At 39.2% G+C, this 18,470-nt stretch overlaps 1 protein-coding gene across 1 annotated transcript; it reads left to right on the forward strand.

The window, feature by feature from the left end:
* The first annotated feature begins 1,276 nt into the window (after positions 1–1,276).
* TEKT5 (tektin 5) lies at positions 1,277–15,139 on the forward strand. Its single transcript, XM_039560538.1, is given in 11 exon segments — positions 1,277–1,332; positions 1,447–1,492; positions 1,494–1,596; positions 3,470–3,562; positions 3,565–3,679; positions 4,757–4,760; positions 11,491–11,572; positions 11,575–11,632; positions 12,369–12,436; positions 14,747–14,846; positions 14,848–15,139. Coding segments are annotated over 11 exon segments (831 nt in total). The 3' UTR covers positions 14,954–15,139.
* Positions 15,140–18,470: the final 3,331 nt, after the last annotated feature.

Below are 18,470 nucleotides of genomic sequence, written 5' to 3' on the forward strand. Positions count from 1 at the left end.
CTACAAAAAAACCCCAAACAAACAACAAAACAAAACCAACAAAAAACCAAAACCCCAAAACAAAGAAAACAAAACCCCCCACCAAAACAACAACAACAACAAAATAGAAAAAATCTGAAAATAGGTTTAGTTAAGGTCTTTGAGGAGATTTCAAGCATATTTACCTCAGGTAAAAGCTCAACACCACTGGATAGTTGTACAGCTCCTGCACTTACTTCTCTGTAATTACCTTTCATGGGAAACTAATGAACAAAACACTATTTGGAAGTGGAGTCAAATGTTTAAGCAAATTCAGATGTCTGTGGTAGGAGGAACTGACCAGTAAGACATATCTGAGAAGTTCATATTGTACCTTGCTCTTGAAAAAACTGGCTTGGTATGAGACCACAGCTCAGTACAGCACTTCAGGTCTGTGCTTCCTGTCCAACATATGGATTCGATTCACTGATGTCAGCAAGACTTTCCACATTTTAAACTGAGATATGTGTCCAAATATTTTTCTTTTGGGTCCAACAGATCATTTCCCATTCCCAAGGTTATATAGAATGTTCCCCACAAAAAGCATCAAAAAGGAAAAGTGAATTCCTTCCTCAGCACCCCTCTTCCTCTGAGCCAGGGAGGGCTCCTCGTGTGGGGCTCTCTGGGCAAGCAACAGGCTTTAGAGTGTTTTAGGATGGCATTTCTGGTCACCTTTGATCCAGTTCTATCCCCACATCAGGCAGACTGATGGTAATACCAATTGACAAATCCATTGAGGAGGCAGCAATATTTGCCAAAAAAGCCAATATATCTACTGTCTTCCTGATACTTTGGAAAGCAAGGCTTTGTCTTTCTTTATCCTGATTACTCTGATTCTAGCCCAAGGCCTGCCAGGACTTCCCTGCTTTTGGAAGATCCAAAGGAGATGAAGTTACACCAAAAATTCCTTGAGAGTAAGAAAGCAGAGATGGAGCAACATATTTCCCTCCTTGTAATCAAGATGAGCAGACATGCTTAAACATATTTTCCAGTAATGTACAGTTTGAATTATTCTAAGTGAATCTGTCCCCTGAAACAGGAGAGATGGGAAATCACAACTCTGGTCTGCCCTTTTCTTTCTCACTTACAGCAGTGCTGGCCTGAAGGTTCCCCCTGAACACCTCCTCCTTTTTGCATTGAGGCTTTCCCTCATGCTGCACAACTACCCAGTGTTTTTCACACTTGAGGTTGTCTGCCATTAAAATGACAAACATTAAAAGCTGTGTGGTGAACTCACACAAGAGACCAGTGGAGATGCATGGTAGAGCAGCTCCCTCTAGCCAAAATTACAGCACTGAGCATTTTCAAGCCACTGTAAATGCCAGCAAACTCTAACATGAAGCATTATAGGAAGCTAATGAAAACAATTAGTTATTTAGCACAGCATTTAACGTGGTTTAGATTAAGGTAAGTCTTTCCCCTTCTCAGCATCAACAGATGTGCACAGCGTGACCCAGAGCAGGATCTTTCTGGCAAAAACTCAGGCCCATTTTATTAATGAGAAGTGCTTTAACCTGAGGAACACATTGGGCAGCATCAACTTTTACCCTGAAGTGGAAAAAGACATGAGTATGAGTGGCTGTTGTGGCCTTCCCTTTGCGTCCTCCCTGCTGTAGTAGGAGCCTGATTGAGCACAGGCCCTCCCCTTACATTTGAGAATGCTGTAGGAAGAAGTGGCTTCTCTCTTGCATGGCCCTGCTTTGCCTCGATGTGAGACCATCCCCTGTCAGTTAATTCCCCGCCTGCTTCCAGTGGCTGCTTTGGAGGGCAGCAGTGGCACCCAGCAGGGCTGTGCACTGAGCTGGTTTCTCAGAGACAGCTGTGCTGCAGCTGGCTCCTCACCCTCCAACTCCACTGGGCAGTGTCCCCTCTGGTTTTGATTTACACCGTTGTGTGCCTTTCAGGTTACAAATCCACATCAAATCAGTTAAAATCCAGCTGAGATGCAGGTCAGTGCAATGCAGCAAACAGCACACCAGTGTCTACGACAGACTTAATGTGCTGTCTGCAAAAGAGCTGGGGTTATTGGGACATTCGTGCATTTGGCACAGCCTCAGTGTTACAGACTGACAGAAAATTGCTGAACTACAATGCTCCAACTGTATGCAGTTCTAAAACTGTTGATTAGCATTGGTCTCATCCATCCAAGAGCAGTAGCAGCAGCAGAGCAGTTTGCAATAGAGGGCAGTGTCTCTGTGCTAATGCCTTGTCAGTTCCCTTATCACTAACACAGCAGTACTCCAGTGGTGAATGTACTTCACAATCTCAAATGATAACGACTCTGTCTACTTGGAAGAAGGAAAAAATAATTGGTATTATTTGTTTACTTATGTTCTGTTTTTCATTAAAAGATCACCTCATTCACTACTGAAATGAGGGCATATCCGAAGGAAACTTGGCAGGCATTCTGCTGACTCTAGTACCGCTACTTACTTTTAGGATTTGCAATGAATAAAATTATTCTTGTCAGCTCTAGTAAAAAGCAGATTCATGGGGATAAGTTTTGCAGGCTTTTTCCTTTCTCACCATCCATTATCCAAAGAAATGACTTTTTTCATTAAAGTTTTCCTGAACCCATTTGGCAGTCTGAGACATACCTGCAGCACTCAGGAGCAGAGCAAGTGTTTTCTGCTTCAACAGACCCAGATCGATAAATTACAGTCTGAAAAAGCACTGTTAAAGAGCAGATTAAGTACTGTGTATTTCAGATAGTCAAGATGGAAACCTACTTAGAAATTTCATTTTCTGGTGAGAAAATGAATATAATTCATCAGATCATAGAGAGGGGACAAAACTCCCAAACCCAAATATCCTGCAGCAAGTAGACTGAGATTTTCTGCCTCAGTATCTGTGAGCAGTGCCAGCTCAGGTTCAGTACACTGATTTATACATTTCACTATTGTATCAGGCTGGTTACCTGAAGCTTTTCAGGGCAGCTGCCTAAATAAGTGTGCAGCACTAAGGAACTCCAAATCATTTAGGAAGGTCAGTACTTCAGTTTGGACACAGGAATACCCTATGAATAACTGAAAAACAGGCTACTGAGAAAACACCACTGACAAAACCAAAATTAACCTTTTATTTTTGTGTCCCTTAGTATTTACTCTCAGTGTTCGATAGAAATCTAGAGTAAATGTGAAACTCAAAAAATAGTGACTTATCCCTGCAAAGTTTAATGTACAGGCTTAATTCTTAAAATAAAGTTTTGGGTGGAGAAAGAAGACTAAATGCAGACAGTTATTTGTCTCAGTGTTTCAATTTGGTGAGTAAAATACCTTTTCGTAAGAGTACATTAAACACTTGGGTGAAGAGAGGAGTGATCTAGCAGGCAAAGCAGGGTGTTAAAGAATGGAGAATTCAAGTCCAAAGACAGTAGCTTACACCACACTAGCAGTTTTGAAGCCAGGGGCTCAGGCTGCAAGTTATTTTAAATCCCTGATGAGTGTTTCAGTTCCTGCATCATGGGCTAAATTCAGTGGAGACAATATCAGGTGCTTTCAACATGCAGGGGCCAATTCTGTCACGCTCTGAAAGGATGCAGATTTGGACTGGAGTGCACATCTGAGGAGAGGTAGAATCATTTAATCGGTATTAACTGCAGCTTTAATAATCATGTTGCTGAAGTAGCAGATGCAAAGAAAGAACTCCAAAGACTACTGAGGTAAAATTCACTAGAAGTTGGCAGCTGCATATTATCTTATTATATCCAAGAGGCACAGAAGTGTTCTGTAGTGTTTACATGCTTCTTGAGAAAGCACCCCCTCAAAAGATACACCTGTATTCACTTCCCTGGAACTGCCTGTGGCTCACACAAAGCCTGAGAGGAGCTTGCTCACAGACAGATGTCAGGGTTTTACAAGAAACCTTGCAGCTTCTGTCCGGAATCACACACTGATTATGTTCATTTGCAACTTAGATATTTAAAGTGAGGAAAGATGTCTTTGATGGTGTTTTTTTCCTATTTTACATTAATTGATGATACTCCCTGGCCATTTCCTAATGTAGAAATAGTACTTTTTTTTTTTCTTCTTAAACAAACTTTGGAAAGTGTGCAAATAAAAGAGACCCACAAACAGCACATCTTCTTCAGAGGAAGAAGATGACTAAGCTTTTACACTTTTATTTTGCCATAGCCAGGGAAGAACCCTAAATCAACTAAAATGTAGAAATGTTTACATACAGAATGTAATTAGTACATCCTTGACACCTAAGTTCCAAGTCTTCCTTGCCTTTTGATAAAACATTTCCATATCTTTAGCCTGAATGTTGGCCTGGTTCTGGTCAGAAACAGTCTGATATTTCAAAGTGGGTCACAGTGAACTTTCCAAACATTTGTTCTGCCCTTGTCTTCCTATTATACAAAGCAGAAATGGCACGGAAGAGGACAGACCTGCATTAATCTATGTCTGTATCGCCTTTGCAGTAAGTTTTCACTAAAATAAGTAATATGTTGGAAGTATATTAATTGAATTTTGAAACATATGTTCTAAAGTTAATCTGAAGTTAACATTTGTACCAACAGATAAAATTTTTTTAAGCAGCAAGATTCATTTGTTACTTTCATTCAGCTCCACTCAGAGTTCTCTAAGTTTTTCCATTAAGATTCTTTCTCTAACAGAGCAGTCTCACGTTCACTCATTTTTTTTTAATGCACATTTGGAAACAATAGAGTTTTCCTGCAATTCTATTTGTCATAAGTAGTTTAAGATGTTTTCAGTTTATTTTTAGGGACTCTTAGGAAAGTTCAAGCTAACCAGCTAAATATGTGTAAGCTCACAGCACATAAATACATTTTCTTTTCCTTTTTCTTTCCCCCCCATCTACAAAGCACAAAAGATGTAGTTTTTTGTGTACTTTAGATTGTATATGATCTTGCCAGCTACAGCACTTAATCCCACTTAGATGGAATTAGCTATCCATCTAAGTTTCTCATGGATTTAAGTGTATGAACATTTACTTCACATTTTCCATTGGTGTTTTCTATTGCTTTTATGTGCCCCTTTATAAAATAACTTCTGGCATGAGGGAGCACAAGTGCATTGTGAGATATTGACACACAAGCAGGGATTTTTTCATGGAGTCCAGCTGACACTATAACTGCTGACAACTGGATTATAATGGAAAAAACCAGTAGCTATATCCCTATACTGTTACAGCATTAAATAGCAATAATAAACTACCTGGAGAAACTGGAGTATTTGTATTTGTATAAAGAATAATTAGTTTGCATTAGTATACATGGATCAAAAACATCAGAGAAGAGTGAAGTCTGTTGCTGCTGTTTCTGCTGAGTTACTGGTTGGTGCATACATAGCAGAGACACTTTACTCATCACAAACTCCACAGTAATGGAGTTACATCAGAATTACCAAACGCTAGAGTGGAAGCAAACAGCTTATGCTGCTGAGGAGGAACTCAGGCTGGTCAGCGTTGTCAAAAGAAAAGGAAAATGCAATAGGTTCACTGAGCAAAAACATTGCTGATTAAGCTCTGGGTGAAGTTATATGGTAATAAGTCCTGTTAATTCTCTTGCTCCTGACTATACATCAGAGGAACAAGAGGAAGAAGAAGGCAAGTGAGGGCAGAAGTGAGTGTGGATGAGTGCTCATTTAACTGGTATCCATCAGCAAGCATCACAGAGCACCCTTTCTTCTTGCTCCAGTCTGTAATAATTGGAGAAAAAGCATGGCTAGGATATGGTTCAATAGGACAGCCATTGGCTTAGTTCTTGAATTCTACCACAGTTCTGTTCTTCCATTGGGAAGTGATTATAGTCAAGGCAGCTACTACAGCTCCTCTTCCCTTCTCCTCTAATAGCAATTCGACAAAGGGTGCTACAAGTTCAGGTTTTGTGTTTAAAAAATATTGATCTTGCAAAGGCTGTTTTTGCAATGACTTCTCAAGCAATGAATGGCACTCTCAGAGACATCCTTCTTTCTGAAAATTATTTTCCTAACTAAGCAGGCTAGTTCCATAAAATGAGAGGAAAATTAACATAGTAATGATTTTCTATCTTGGAAGCAAAAAAAGCTGTTATTTTAATGAGGTCTGGAGCCCATTTTGGAAGGAAAAATATTTTTCTAATTTGTGAAACAGCAAAATCTTTTCCAGATCAAAAAAATCCAACCAAAACCCAACCCTAAAACAACATACAGGAACCTTTCTGAAACCATTTGTTTCTAAAATCAGTACCCTGAAAAAGGAAAGAATCAAAAACTACATAAAAGAGTAAATAGTGTGAATATGGTGGTGATCTAAAAATGATCCTATGTTGAAATGACACATTTTCTTCTGTTTATATCCCTTGCACATAAAAGTCTATGATTAATTTATCTTACTTTATTCTGGACTTAATCTTGGTCATAACAATGGGAAGATCATCCAGAGTTTGGATAGTGGAACCCTGGAAATATGAGGTGCTGGAGGCAGAAGCCCAGAAGCCCCAGTGAGGTATTTGGCAAGGGTTAGGTCACAAACCCAAGAAAGCATTACAGCTCCTCTGTATTTCATCATCACTGGGCTCACAGCATGTGGTCATCTGGGGATGCAAACATTCTGAGGAGTTTAATTACAGCCTGTGACTCTGCTCAGACTCAGAGCTGCTCTCGGACCACATCTTTAGACTGGTGAACAGAAAGTAGTGTGTGCACAAGTCAGTGTAGAAGAGGGTGGTGGTACATTTCCATCAACATGTCCCAATGTCAGTGTATGCCAAAATATGTTATGGTAAATATATTTTAGATTTGGTGTAAAAGTACACAGATCCTTACGAAAAGAAGGAAAATCTTTAATTGTGGTGCCAGCCCTCATTAATACATCTGCATCTGCTTTCCACAAAGTTAATATTAGCATAAATAGTTACCTTGGCTTCAGTCTCCTGGAAGTAGCCAACAGGGCAGGATGGTTATGGACATTAGCTCTGGGAATCAGTCAGACCAGGAAGCAAGTGACATGTTCACCTAGTCCAGTATCTGTACCATGTCTAAACAGAAGATTATCCCTGCCAGCTCCAACACCTGTCTGTGCTCAGAAGTGTTCCCATGCCCAGCACCACCCTTCCTGCAGGCCTTGCTGTTCAAAGGCTGGGAGCACAGGGATCAGAAAGATGCTAGAAAAACATGTACCTATTAAATAAAATAATGAAAAAATAAACATCCATTCCAATAAACAATCACCATGATTCTGAGTATTTCCACTCAGCTCACTGAGAATGCTTTTAGAAACAGCTTCATTGTGTTGGGGATTTTTTATCCCTGGGGTGTGAAAAGGCAATTTATTATATCAATATAGGAGGGAATTTGACTCTCACTTTCTTTTTTGCCTATATTTTTACCCTACCTGAAGAGCCTACAGTATTTTGTTTTAGTAGGTTACTCCTACTAGAATGTGTCTATGACATGACAGTAAAAATGGTCAGGTTAAAATTAATTTCAGACTTGAGATCTGGGTTATGCTTGCTGTCTAAATATTGCAAGTTATCATAGTATTACTTTAACATAATGTGGCATATCTCCTAAAATTAATTGTGAAATCAGTCATGAGTACACTATTTATTCAGTCAAGTATAGTATCAACTAATATTAAATTTACAAAATAATTTAGGCAAAATATGGAAACGTGGGTGAAAAATATTTAGCAAAACTGACGGAGAGGCAAAATGTTAAAGGAATTTACAAATGAGAAGGCACAAGTATATTCCTCCCACGACATTACCTGGCTGCTGCTTTTTGCATTCAGATAGTAAACAGTGAGCTGACCTCAGAACCAACAAAGAAACAAAGCCAGGCTGCAGCATTTTAGAAGTGCTTATATTGTATGTAAGCCCACACTGAGTACCTGATGGAACTTGTGTGACTGCTCTCCGTCTAGCTGTATCCAGCATACAAAAATCACAGCCTGGTGGAATGAGAGAGCAGCTGGAGCAGTTTTCTCCATGGTCTCAAGAACGTTGCAGCACAAAACTTTCCTCATGTTCTGGAAGGGAAAGTTTCCGGTGGGGCAGCTGCTGGGCCAATGCCTCCCCACGCTCTCCTAGGAACACGCTGCTCAGCACTTGTTGTGTTTGTTTCCTGCCTTTGGACATCATCCAGAAATGACGTGGGCTGGTGCAACGCTGTCTGGTGATCCTCCCCACCAATCCGTTCTGTACAGCAGATTATCCAAACTATTTCAGCCAATGTGTGGTCAGAGTGAGTAATCGAAAACTGTTTGAACAAAGCTTCTGTGATGCATTGGAGGTGGTTCCCCTGAGGCCATTTTATTTTGTATGTCTTAAATGTCAGTGCTTTAAAAAAAAACCCAACAAAATTCAAGAATGCACAATGAACGTAACCCACATCCACTTACATGCAGCCAGGCAAGGCTTAAAGATGGGTGCATAGTTACATGTTTCAATTTTGTGTTCACAGCCAGGCTTAAACAATATTTTTTTTAGTGAATGAATGAATGAGGAGTTTGCTCTGTAGCACTAACCAGTTTCCTTGGTTGTGTGTAAAGTGCTTGCAGACATTTTCTTGCAGAAAACATTAATTTCATCCTCTTCTCTAACTTCATTAGAAATAACTCAGTGTAAGACAACCTGTAACCTATCTCCATTCACCAAATCAACGAAATTCATAGACTCACGATCAGAGGCTAGGCAGTATCAGCATGGTGACTGCATTACATGCTCACCATAACATGAGCAGGTGTGTGACCTGTGGCATCGCTCTGGGAGTTGGTTTCAGTGTCCCGGTTCATTGCTAACCAAGTGCTCTGGACTGTTTTAATTGCACGGTTTCATTGTTAGATTTGGTTCATGAAGATGAATCACCATTTCCAGCTGCTACCCAAGAGAGAAAGTGAGTACCAATACAGACTAAAGGCTGAACCACAAAGGTCCTACCCAGAATCTGAACCATGAGAAGTCTTCTCTTCCTCTAGAAGTAGAAAACAAATAATCCATTCAATACTTTCTGAAACAGAGACATAACTGTGCCCAGTTCTTACGTGGCTGAGAAACTTGCTGCTTTGTTTCATTGTTTTTACTTTGAATTATACTTTTTTATTGAAAATAAATGAACTTGTTTACAATGTGCTCCCAGTTTTAAGTAGAACTAATGTAAGAGGCCAACATCCTCACAAGTCCCCCCAACAGAACCACATCAGACCAGGCTTTGGCTCCCTTGCAGGCATCAAGGCGTAGCATGGGAAACACGGCTGTGCTGACAGGGGGTGTAACATAAACACAGGAAAGGAGGACCCTGCTGGGCAGCGGCTGACCTCTGAAAGCACTGGGGATTCTTTGCCTCACAGCCTTGGTACATCCCCACAGGCTGCTGGCTTTGGTTAGCAGAGAAGGAGACAGTGGGAGCAATGGATAGGACTGACAGGCTTGTAAACCTCTCCCTGACACACATCTACTCAGGAGGGCTATCTGGGAACTGGACCTCACCTTTGCAATGGACAGGTGAACACACAATATAAAATAATCAAGTCCTGACAACACACAGGTTACTCAAACTCTGCATCTGAGCAGCAGAAGACCCAAGTCCTTAGTGTTCTCAGGGAAAAGGAAGGATGTGGTCTTGGTGTAAAATCAATATTTAATGTCATTAAGTCTGTTTCTGTAACCAGTTAAATTGTAAACAGCATATAAAACAATGTTTCCAACAATGCTCTTATCATAAGCAGTTCCTCTGCAAAGCAAGTAGCTACCAAAGTGCACTAAATTACCTACATAAATATTTCCTCTAAATCACAGCTAGCTCACAGTGATTATCTGATTAGGAAAGAACCACTGCAGAATTAAATTATAGGGAGAAATTTACTGCCATTATCTTCACTTTCTTCCATACTGTGTTCTCTCCATACCAAACCAGATTTTTTTCCCTGTAGTCTATAATCAATAAAGGCTTCTTTTTGGGTGAAGGCTCTCTCAAGGAGCTCTGAGAGAACCTAGCCTGGACACAAAGGGCTCAGTACAGTGTGGAAATGTGGCTCCAAATGTTCAGTCATGTTCACAGGCTGCTGCTTCAGGGCCCAAAGTGATTAATCTACTGCAAAACTGCTTTGCTGTAAGGGTTGAGTGGGTTTGGACAGTGCTAGCCAGGAGATCTTTCCCACTGCTCTACTATACAGTGTCAACAAGCCCCTAAGGATTTGGACTGGGATGCAGGCTCCTGGCATTCTTAACTCTTTGGGTTTTGTCTATAAATAACCTTTCAGCAGCAGGAACTAATTCAATTTTCAAACCACACACATCATTAGCAAATCTGGTACAACTTAATGTGTAGACCAGATCTAAATAGCAGCATAATTTAAATCACATTATGCCATTTTTAGTGGCTGTTGAAATTCAAGTTGCATTGATTTTAGTAAACTGGCTGAAGAAACTACATTAGTTCAATTTGACCTCTTCCACTCTAAAGCTACCGACAGGAAATGCTTGAATGGGTTTACCACACTGGCTGTAATGAATCCTGGTAAATGAGGGTAACATCATAACCAATAGGCTAGGAAATATAAACATTTTCCCCCTTCTTTCTTTTTTAATACTGAACAAAACTTTTCCCTTGCAATTTCTCTCTCCTTTTCCCCCCATACAGATTAAAACACATAAGAAGCACTTAGAGGATTCTCAGGGTTAATACGATTAAATGATAACAAGCACTGCAACCAAAAACTATGCTATACTAATTCCATGTATCTCTCCTTTTTGGTGATGTTCACCCCTTATCTTCTCCACTTACAGAAAATAAGTCTTTAAAGGAAGTTGATCTTCCCTCTACCACTTCTATGGGAGTTTTCAAAACTTTGAGAAAGTTTCAGTAGGGAAATATGACTTGTGTTCATATGTTCTTGCAGCAAATGTCCTCAAAAGAATTGAATGAAAGTTTAAAATAAAATGACAGTTTATTGGAATTTCACCTTTGCAAAATGTTCATAGATCAAGAAGTAGATTTTTTTACTTAGGAGAAAAATTAATAGTGAAGCAAAATGGAAAGAGATCCTGTAGAGCTATAAACACTGCCTCCATGAAAATGGCTTTATCACAAAAGCACAGTTGTAATTTCCCCCACAGTTGTAATTCAACACTTCTCTTCTTCTTGTAATAAATGTATACTCCAATTTGCCTACAAATGTAATGGTTTTATAATAGGAAAGGGATGGTGCATTTCTTAGTGGAAGCTTTTCCTGGTGTTTTCCAGGAAGAACTTCATTAAATGCTTTCATATGATATGTGAGTACGTGGCCAGTTCCTTCTGGCTCTCCTATGAGATTTGATTACCATATGTCCTTTTAGGGAAATGGCAAGAGCAAGCCAAAATTATACAAATTCATCCATCTGATATGAGATTATAGTAGTCTCCTCCCCTAAATTAAGCAAAATGACATGCTAGGATGGAAGTTCCAATAGGAGTGTTTAAAAGCAGGGGTGGGTTCTGATTTTGTATGCATGTGAGGCTTACAAAAATGTTCTGCTTTGTTCAGGTACTTCAGGAAATCTTCCAGACAGAAGATAAAATTATGATACTGGAGAAATCCATGAAGGCAAAGGAGAACCCTCTGAAAATGTTCAAACACACTTTCAGGGAAGAACAGAAAGACTTTGCCATGATGCACCTCAATTTCAGTAAGTAAAGGTCAGACTGCTACATCCCTTCCTTCATCAGCTACTCAAGAACAGAAAATTCAATGACAGTGTAAATCAGTTTGATGAGATTGGAATTGCATTCATTACATTGTGATTCAAATTCTGGGAGAAAAAAAGTAAAATCCAAGAAGCTTGAAATAATTGAAGTAATGGGCCAAAATGTCAATGTGTGTAGTTCCTTTTAGACATTCAGTGCGTGCAGCTGTCTTTGGAATCTCTTTTCCTGGACAGTTAAGAGTTCAATTGCTTGTTGGTGGTTGATAACCTTTGGGATTCAGTCTCATGTCTGAGTTAGGAATTGATTTTAATTCCATTCTGTATGAAACACAAGATTTCACTTTAGGACATATCTATTTTAAGAACACATTATCCTGGACAGAAGTCTGTCTTATGATGCAAAATACCATTTAATGGTCAAGCTCCTTAAAAAGTTAATTGCAAATAAGAATGAGGCAGCATCCCTTACTGCCTCAACTCATTTTCAACTATTGAGTGACTCCACTTTCGCCTTGGCACAGATGAGCTCATCTGACACATACACAGGGTGTTTAGCTGGGGGTTCACAGCACAGGCTGGCCTCAGCCTGGTGATCCCTGTGCTATGATCCATTGGACAGTGTGCATCGTGTCTTTCTGGATATATGTGAAGATATCTGAGACTTTTCCATATCTTTATGAAAAGTGTAAAACTATTCTCTTTTTATTTTTGTCTCTAGGAAAATCCTACTGGATACAACAGCTTCACATACAATGAGATTATTGAAGTACATAATGCTTCAAATGAGTATTTCTATTGTTCTTCCTAAACTGTTTTATCAGCTCAAAAAAAGCTTCTATTCAAACAAGGAAATGGCAATAAATCATAGTTTATTGTACTGGCATCTTCTCACTTTTTCTAACTCCTTAAACCATAAATGTATAATGTAACATATCTTTTTTCAGCCACATACCTCCATAATAGGATCTTGACATTTCCTTTGGCACATCCATAAATCAGATTTCGTAAGCTTCATGCTCTGCTCCATTCCGTCACAAAATATTGTTTTGGATCCAAATTCTTTTATGTCCATTTGAATAGTTTTATTCACATGGCTTTTCATATCACATAAATCATGCCTATTCTAGGTGCAGTAGTTCAGCTGCAAGAAACCAGAAAAAGCTCCTGATTACACTGGAGCATTCACTTAGCAGCTACATTTACTGTGGGAGGATATCATTTGTCACTTCTGGTGCCACCACACAATCAATTAGGCAGGCAATTTAGCTAGTATAATCATTTTATTAAAAAAACTCCAACAAATGGAACAAAACAAGATGGTTTTAAATATTAATACACAACTCCAGTTTTATACTCACTCTGAGTTTTGTTTTCCATGTCTTCCCTGAAGACCTCTTCCACAAAACTGTTGGCAGCATTAGGATGGATATGAGTCTGGTCATCAGGATTTCATGTATCCAAAATACCAAACATGTTTTAATTAGGATCAAAAATGGAAAGTGTTACATTATCCCTTCTTCTTCCTTCACAATTGCCAGTGATGCTGTTGATGTTCTAAAGGGTTCTGTCTAAAAAAAAAAATGAAACTTCATTTGAAGTCACTGGAACATTAGAATGTCGCTGAATTTTTCTTCAGTGGGAGTGAAAGGACATTAATATGACATACTTAAAACCCAGAAGTACCTGGCAGTTCTGAGTCAATCTAACTCCTGCTACCTCCTAGGTTATGTAAGAGCTTCATAAAATGTCCCCCAGATACTCAGAAGTATTTTAGTCTTAACATACATGCAAGTTTTCTGTCAGTCTAATATGATTTCTAATATTTTAACCCAAACGTTTATACAAGTACAGTGTTTACTAGAAGTAGTTATATTGACAGATAATTAGAATATCTTGTCCTTCCTGAAATGCATACAAATTCTACGCTACTACAGCTCCCTAATCCAGACCAAATTTTGTTGGAAGCTTTAGCTGATCCAAATAACTGAAAGCTATGTTCATCAGATCTGCACTTAGAAATTGTAATCTTGACAGGGTATTTGAAATTTGGACACTTTTTTCCTATCAGAATTTTTGGTTGAGCTCACACCTTAAAATGTATTTTCCAAGAGACAAAATTCTGAGAAAGTAAAACCATTTGCTACTTCACTTTCTAGGGATTTTTTGCTTTTAAATTATTTATTTCTCTCATGGTTTAAAGGAAGAAGAATTCAGCTTTATAGCTCGGCTGCAATAGAGAAAGAACATATCAAATGAACCATTTCTTTATAACATGTAAATGTTATCTGAGTTGCTGTTTATTTTAAAGGAAGTGCTGATGTTGGCACTTGTTCCCTGTGTGTGCTGCCAACTTTATAGTTGAAGGGATTAGACAGAAAACAAATTAATAAAGTCTAGTTTTTCTGTAGTTAAACAACTGTGACTGTCCCAAAATCAGTTAAAAGTGGTTTCTGGAAAAGTCAATCTTTCTTACAGTCCACAGTGCATGGAGAAATTAACAGAAACAGTTTTGTCAGTATGAAGAGTTTACCAGCTCAGTGACTATGCAAGAGGATTTGCCACATCTCCATTGATAAACTGCTGGAAGCATTGTGGCCAATATCCACTCTTGATTTCAGAGCTCCATATTCAGGGATTTTCCTCACAAGTGATTCTGATTATCATGTGTCTATGCCAAATCTAGACTCTTCAGCACATCCTGCCCCACAAGTTTAAGCTATCATGAACTACACCAACACTGGCTGGTAGCATCCATCATAAATGTATTCTACAGGTATTCAAAACAGCCATGATGCTCCTAGAGAGGCTGCACAAGTGAGAGGCTACAAGTGAAGATAGCGATGAGATCTGTCAAAGCAGAGCAGCTTAATCCACTCTGAAGTCAACACAAGTGAGAAATCCTCACTTCTCACAGGTGCTGTGCAAGCAGATTGGCAGAGGTTTCATATTGACTCAGTCCAAGCCAGCTGTACAAACCCTGACTGAAAGTGTTACCTGTTTGCTTTAAAAATAGGAATGTGATGAGGGTCTGCTGCAGTTATGTGAGTAACCTGTCCCCTTCTCTTTTCTCAGGCCAATATGACACTATAGTTTAAGTTGACACTATAAACATCATACAGGCTTTAAAGAGATGTCTGCAAGAAGCGTATGATACTCTGCAGCTGCTGATCCTCCCCAAATCAAAACTGGAAGATGACTCATGTGAAGGCAAACACTCTCTTCACTGACAAGAAGTGTCAATGTGTGCAAAGTCTTCCCCAGCACCCTGTGGCTCACCAGCTTCCCTTGAACAGTGACCTTTGATACCTCAGTGCATGATACAAAAGTTGCAAAGGTCGCAAATATTTCCTGATGGACAGAATTAATTACTGTTTCCTCAAATAATAAAGTCCTATAAACTGCTGGAAATTAACATCAAGCTTCTTTCCTTTAAATAACCTCATATTCTCAGCTGTAGATGCTACTAATTCAAAAAGAATTAATAGACTTATTCTAAGAGAATCAGACCATGACAAAATAACAGACAAATATTTTAAGACACATGTGAGTTTCTAGCTAGAGAAGTCAAACTGAAACACCATACTTGTCAGAATTAGTACAACACAGTATTTAACTGTTCAGGGTAATGTGCCATCTGTGTTTGGTTTTGTCTGGAAAAGTGCAGTTTAAATGCTTACCCCATGCTTACACTCTCCTGTCTAGCAATGCTAGATTTGCTGATTGGAATTAGAGGAGGTTGAATAAAGTTGATTCACAGAGGCTGAAGGGCAATTCCAGTGCTGCCACTTCAGGTACACAGGTAGCCTGTGTTCATTCAGAGGGAATCTTTTCATCTCCAGCTTTTAATTTGACTCTTCATACAATAATTATGAAGAAAATTTGTGTATTTATAAGAACTCTCTGTGACTGATGTGATATTTGCCCAAGTCTTCAAGCTCTTACCTATTTAAAGGTATGTACTTATCCATCACTGGATCTCAAGGACTTCCTGGTCCAAGACAGAACCATTGCTCTGTTGAGACTGATGACAGTGTTGAGACAAATTAGGAATGGAACTAACATACAGGAACAGATGTTCTTAAAGTGCCCTGAAATTGTCCTTCAGTCTGTAAGTCAAGACTGCTCAGCTTTCTGGTTTTCAGTGGAGCTCTGCCTCGTGGTGGGGGACAGGAGAAGGATGGAATGGGCTTTGAGATGTGACTTTTCTGGATGGCAGCTGAAACACATTAACAGTGTTAATAGTAAAGGATTAGAGAAAGAACTAGTTGGTAAAGCATCCTGGCTGTTTTGGACAAAATGGAATAATAAAGTTTTACTATTATTTGTATTTCTTCGTGGATTTACTCACTCATTTACAGAATAAGTGGCACATTACAGTTCTAGTAATTGAGCAGCTTCCTACTACTTCAGGGTGTTCTCTACACGGCAGCTGTAGGAACACGCAAAATGCATTTTACACTGGACAGAAGCCAAATCCAAAACAATTATAGATTTGAAAGTCTCCTGAATAAACTGGCACTGTTCCTTATCCTTTGTTTTGTGTGGGTGGTGGCTTAATCAGGCTACCAACACAAGTGGCCTTGCAGAGGCGGCCAGGCTGCACGATGTGGACACGTCCCTGCGGCCAGCCCGGGTTGTCACAGCACGGCTGACACTCAGATTCTCTCAGTCAGCTAAAAGAGCTGTGTCTCCTGGCTATTGTGTCAAACCATTCACACAGCAATAAAGTTTCTAGAGATTTTAAATAATAGGAAACCATTTTGGAACACAAAATTGGGAAGTGACATCCAGGCCTCTTTCTGGTGCTCATTAAACCCATCTCACACTGACTATGCTGCATCTTGATTTTTCCCAGGATGATGCCACAGTCAGGTTGCACATGGCTATGGAGAGGGCAGGCTGCTCCATCCAGCAGTGTAAAGCTAACTGGTGGCTTTCTAGGATGAAGTTTTCTGAATGTAGGGAAAGTTCCAGAAGTAACTGAGTTTTGTATTGCAATATTTGACTGCAGAACAATTCAAGGGGTGCTGGTGATATGTGGCTGATTACAGGAGGAGCTCTGTTTCTGCAGACTTCACAGTGATCTGGTTTGAATTAACAGTCCTACCTTGCTGTTTCTTACTCAGAAACACTTCACAACAAACTTCTATCACAGAACCCCACCAGGGACGTGACTTTAGGGAGGAGTGAGGAATCTCACTGTTTTGTTTCCCAGCAGGGATGACTGTTTCCACTGGTAACATTTTTCTCCCTCTCTATGCCTTTGTATGGAGGCAAGGCAAGATTTTATCACTTGCTTCTGTTACTACCAAACTGTGGAATAAAGCACTTTATTTGCATTTCATATACTATTTTTACAGTGTATGAAGAATAATATTTGTGTTGAGCTGTTAAATATTGACAATAGTCCCACCCTATTTATCAAATACTGACAGCTGACCAAGCAAAGGAGTAAAAATTATTTGGAAATTTGGATCTTCTTGAAGCCTTTAAATATATTTCTGGAAGTTGGAGGCTTTCCCAGTTCACACAGCTACTCTAATAGCTAGACATATTTTCTCCCTTCCTTATGCCAAGAACTCAATTAAGAAATATATAGCAGAAGGGAGGCACTTCTAAGGGACCTCGCTTTTTTCCCCCCCATTCTTAACAGAAGAAAAAAGAAGGAAAATATCATTGTCTGAAAACAATCAACATAAGTGAAGAGCCAGCCTGAATTTGAAAATCTGAGGACTTTGGGATGGAGATGGTAGGGCTGAACAATAATTCTGAACATTACAAATTCAGGCTCCTTCCTGACTGTGCCTTTGTTCAGCAATGCTCTCTCCAAGATCTTGACTCTGCTTTTGGGTGGAGACCTCACTTGGTACATTGTCAGTGCAACCAATACTGAAGTGTTTGCTCAGAGTGTGAATTCCTACTCAGAGTGGCTGCCTAAACCCAGGGAGCCACAACTGCTTGTGCTGTTCTTGGAGAGCATCACTTGCAGTACTGGAATTCCCTGAGATTCACCTACCAGCAGCAAGAACAAATCTTCATTGAGCACTGCAAAAACAACACTGTACAAAAATAATCTTCTTCCCTAAATATAACTGACCAGAAGATCTGAAGTGTATTATCCTAGTGAAAACAAACCCTCAGTGGAAAAAGTGTTCTTGTCTTTTATTAGTGTATCCACACATGCAGCACATTTCAGTTTGTTGATAGCATATATCCTCTTTTAAAAAGTAAATGGTTTTCTTTAGGCTATCAAAAAGGAGGAAACTTTCATGGACTTTGGCGATAAAGCTATATAAATCCCAAAAGAAATAATTCACTATTTGCTCCTTAGAAGCCAAGATAGATGGATAATGCAGAAAAATCTTGTTTGCCATTGATTTACTGTGTAAACAAATTTACACTCAGCCTCCAGAATGCAGTTAATCCCTGTTGTGATGGGAATACGTCAAAGGAAACACACTTCTAACAATCATAAAGATACTCACACAGATAAACCTGAGAATCTCTTATAAAAAGCCCCAAGAGAATATAACATTATTTTTTTTTCCATAGATATTTCTCCTTGTGAACTAGATCATTAATTATTGTACTCATATGGAGCCACAGACATCAAGAAGCCAGATCTACTGTATTTCCATGTATAAACCCAGAAATTTAATGTGCAATTCCATAACACTTAAAAGATAAGATCTGTTTTATAGCAAATAGAGTAATGTAGAAAAGACCAAAACCTGTACCTGCCTGTTTGAAACAATGAGATAATTTTAGTTCCAGACAAGCCATTTCCTAACATTATCTAAACTATAGCTCATAAAAGTTT

This window comes from Corvus cornix, chromosome 14 (assembly GCF_000738735.6).
Source record: "Corvus cornix cornix isolate S_Up_H32 chromosome 14, ASM73873v5, whole genome shotgun sequence".
NCBI classification, from domain to species: domain Eukaryota; kingdom Metazoa; phylum Chordata; class Aves; order Passeriformes; family Corvidae; genus Corvus; species Corvus cornix.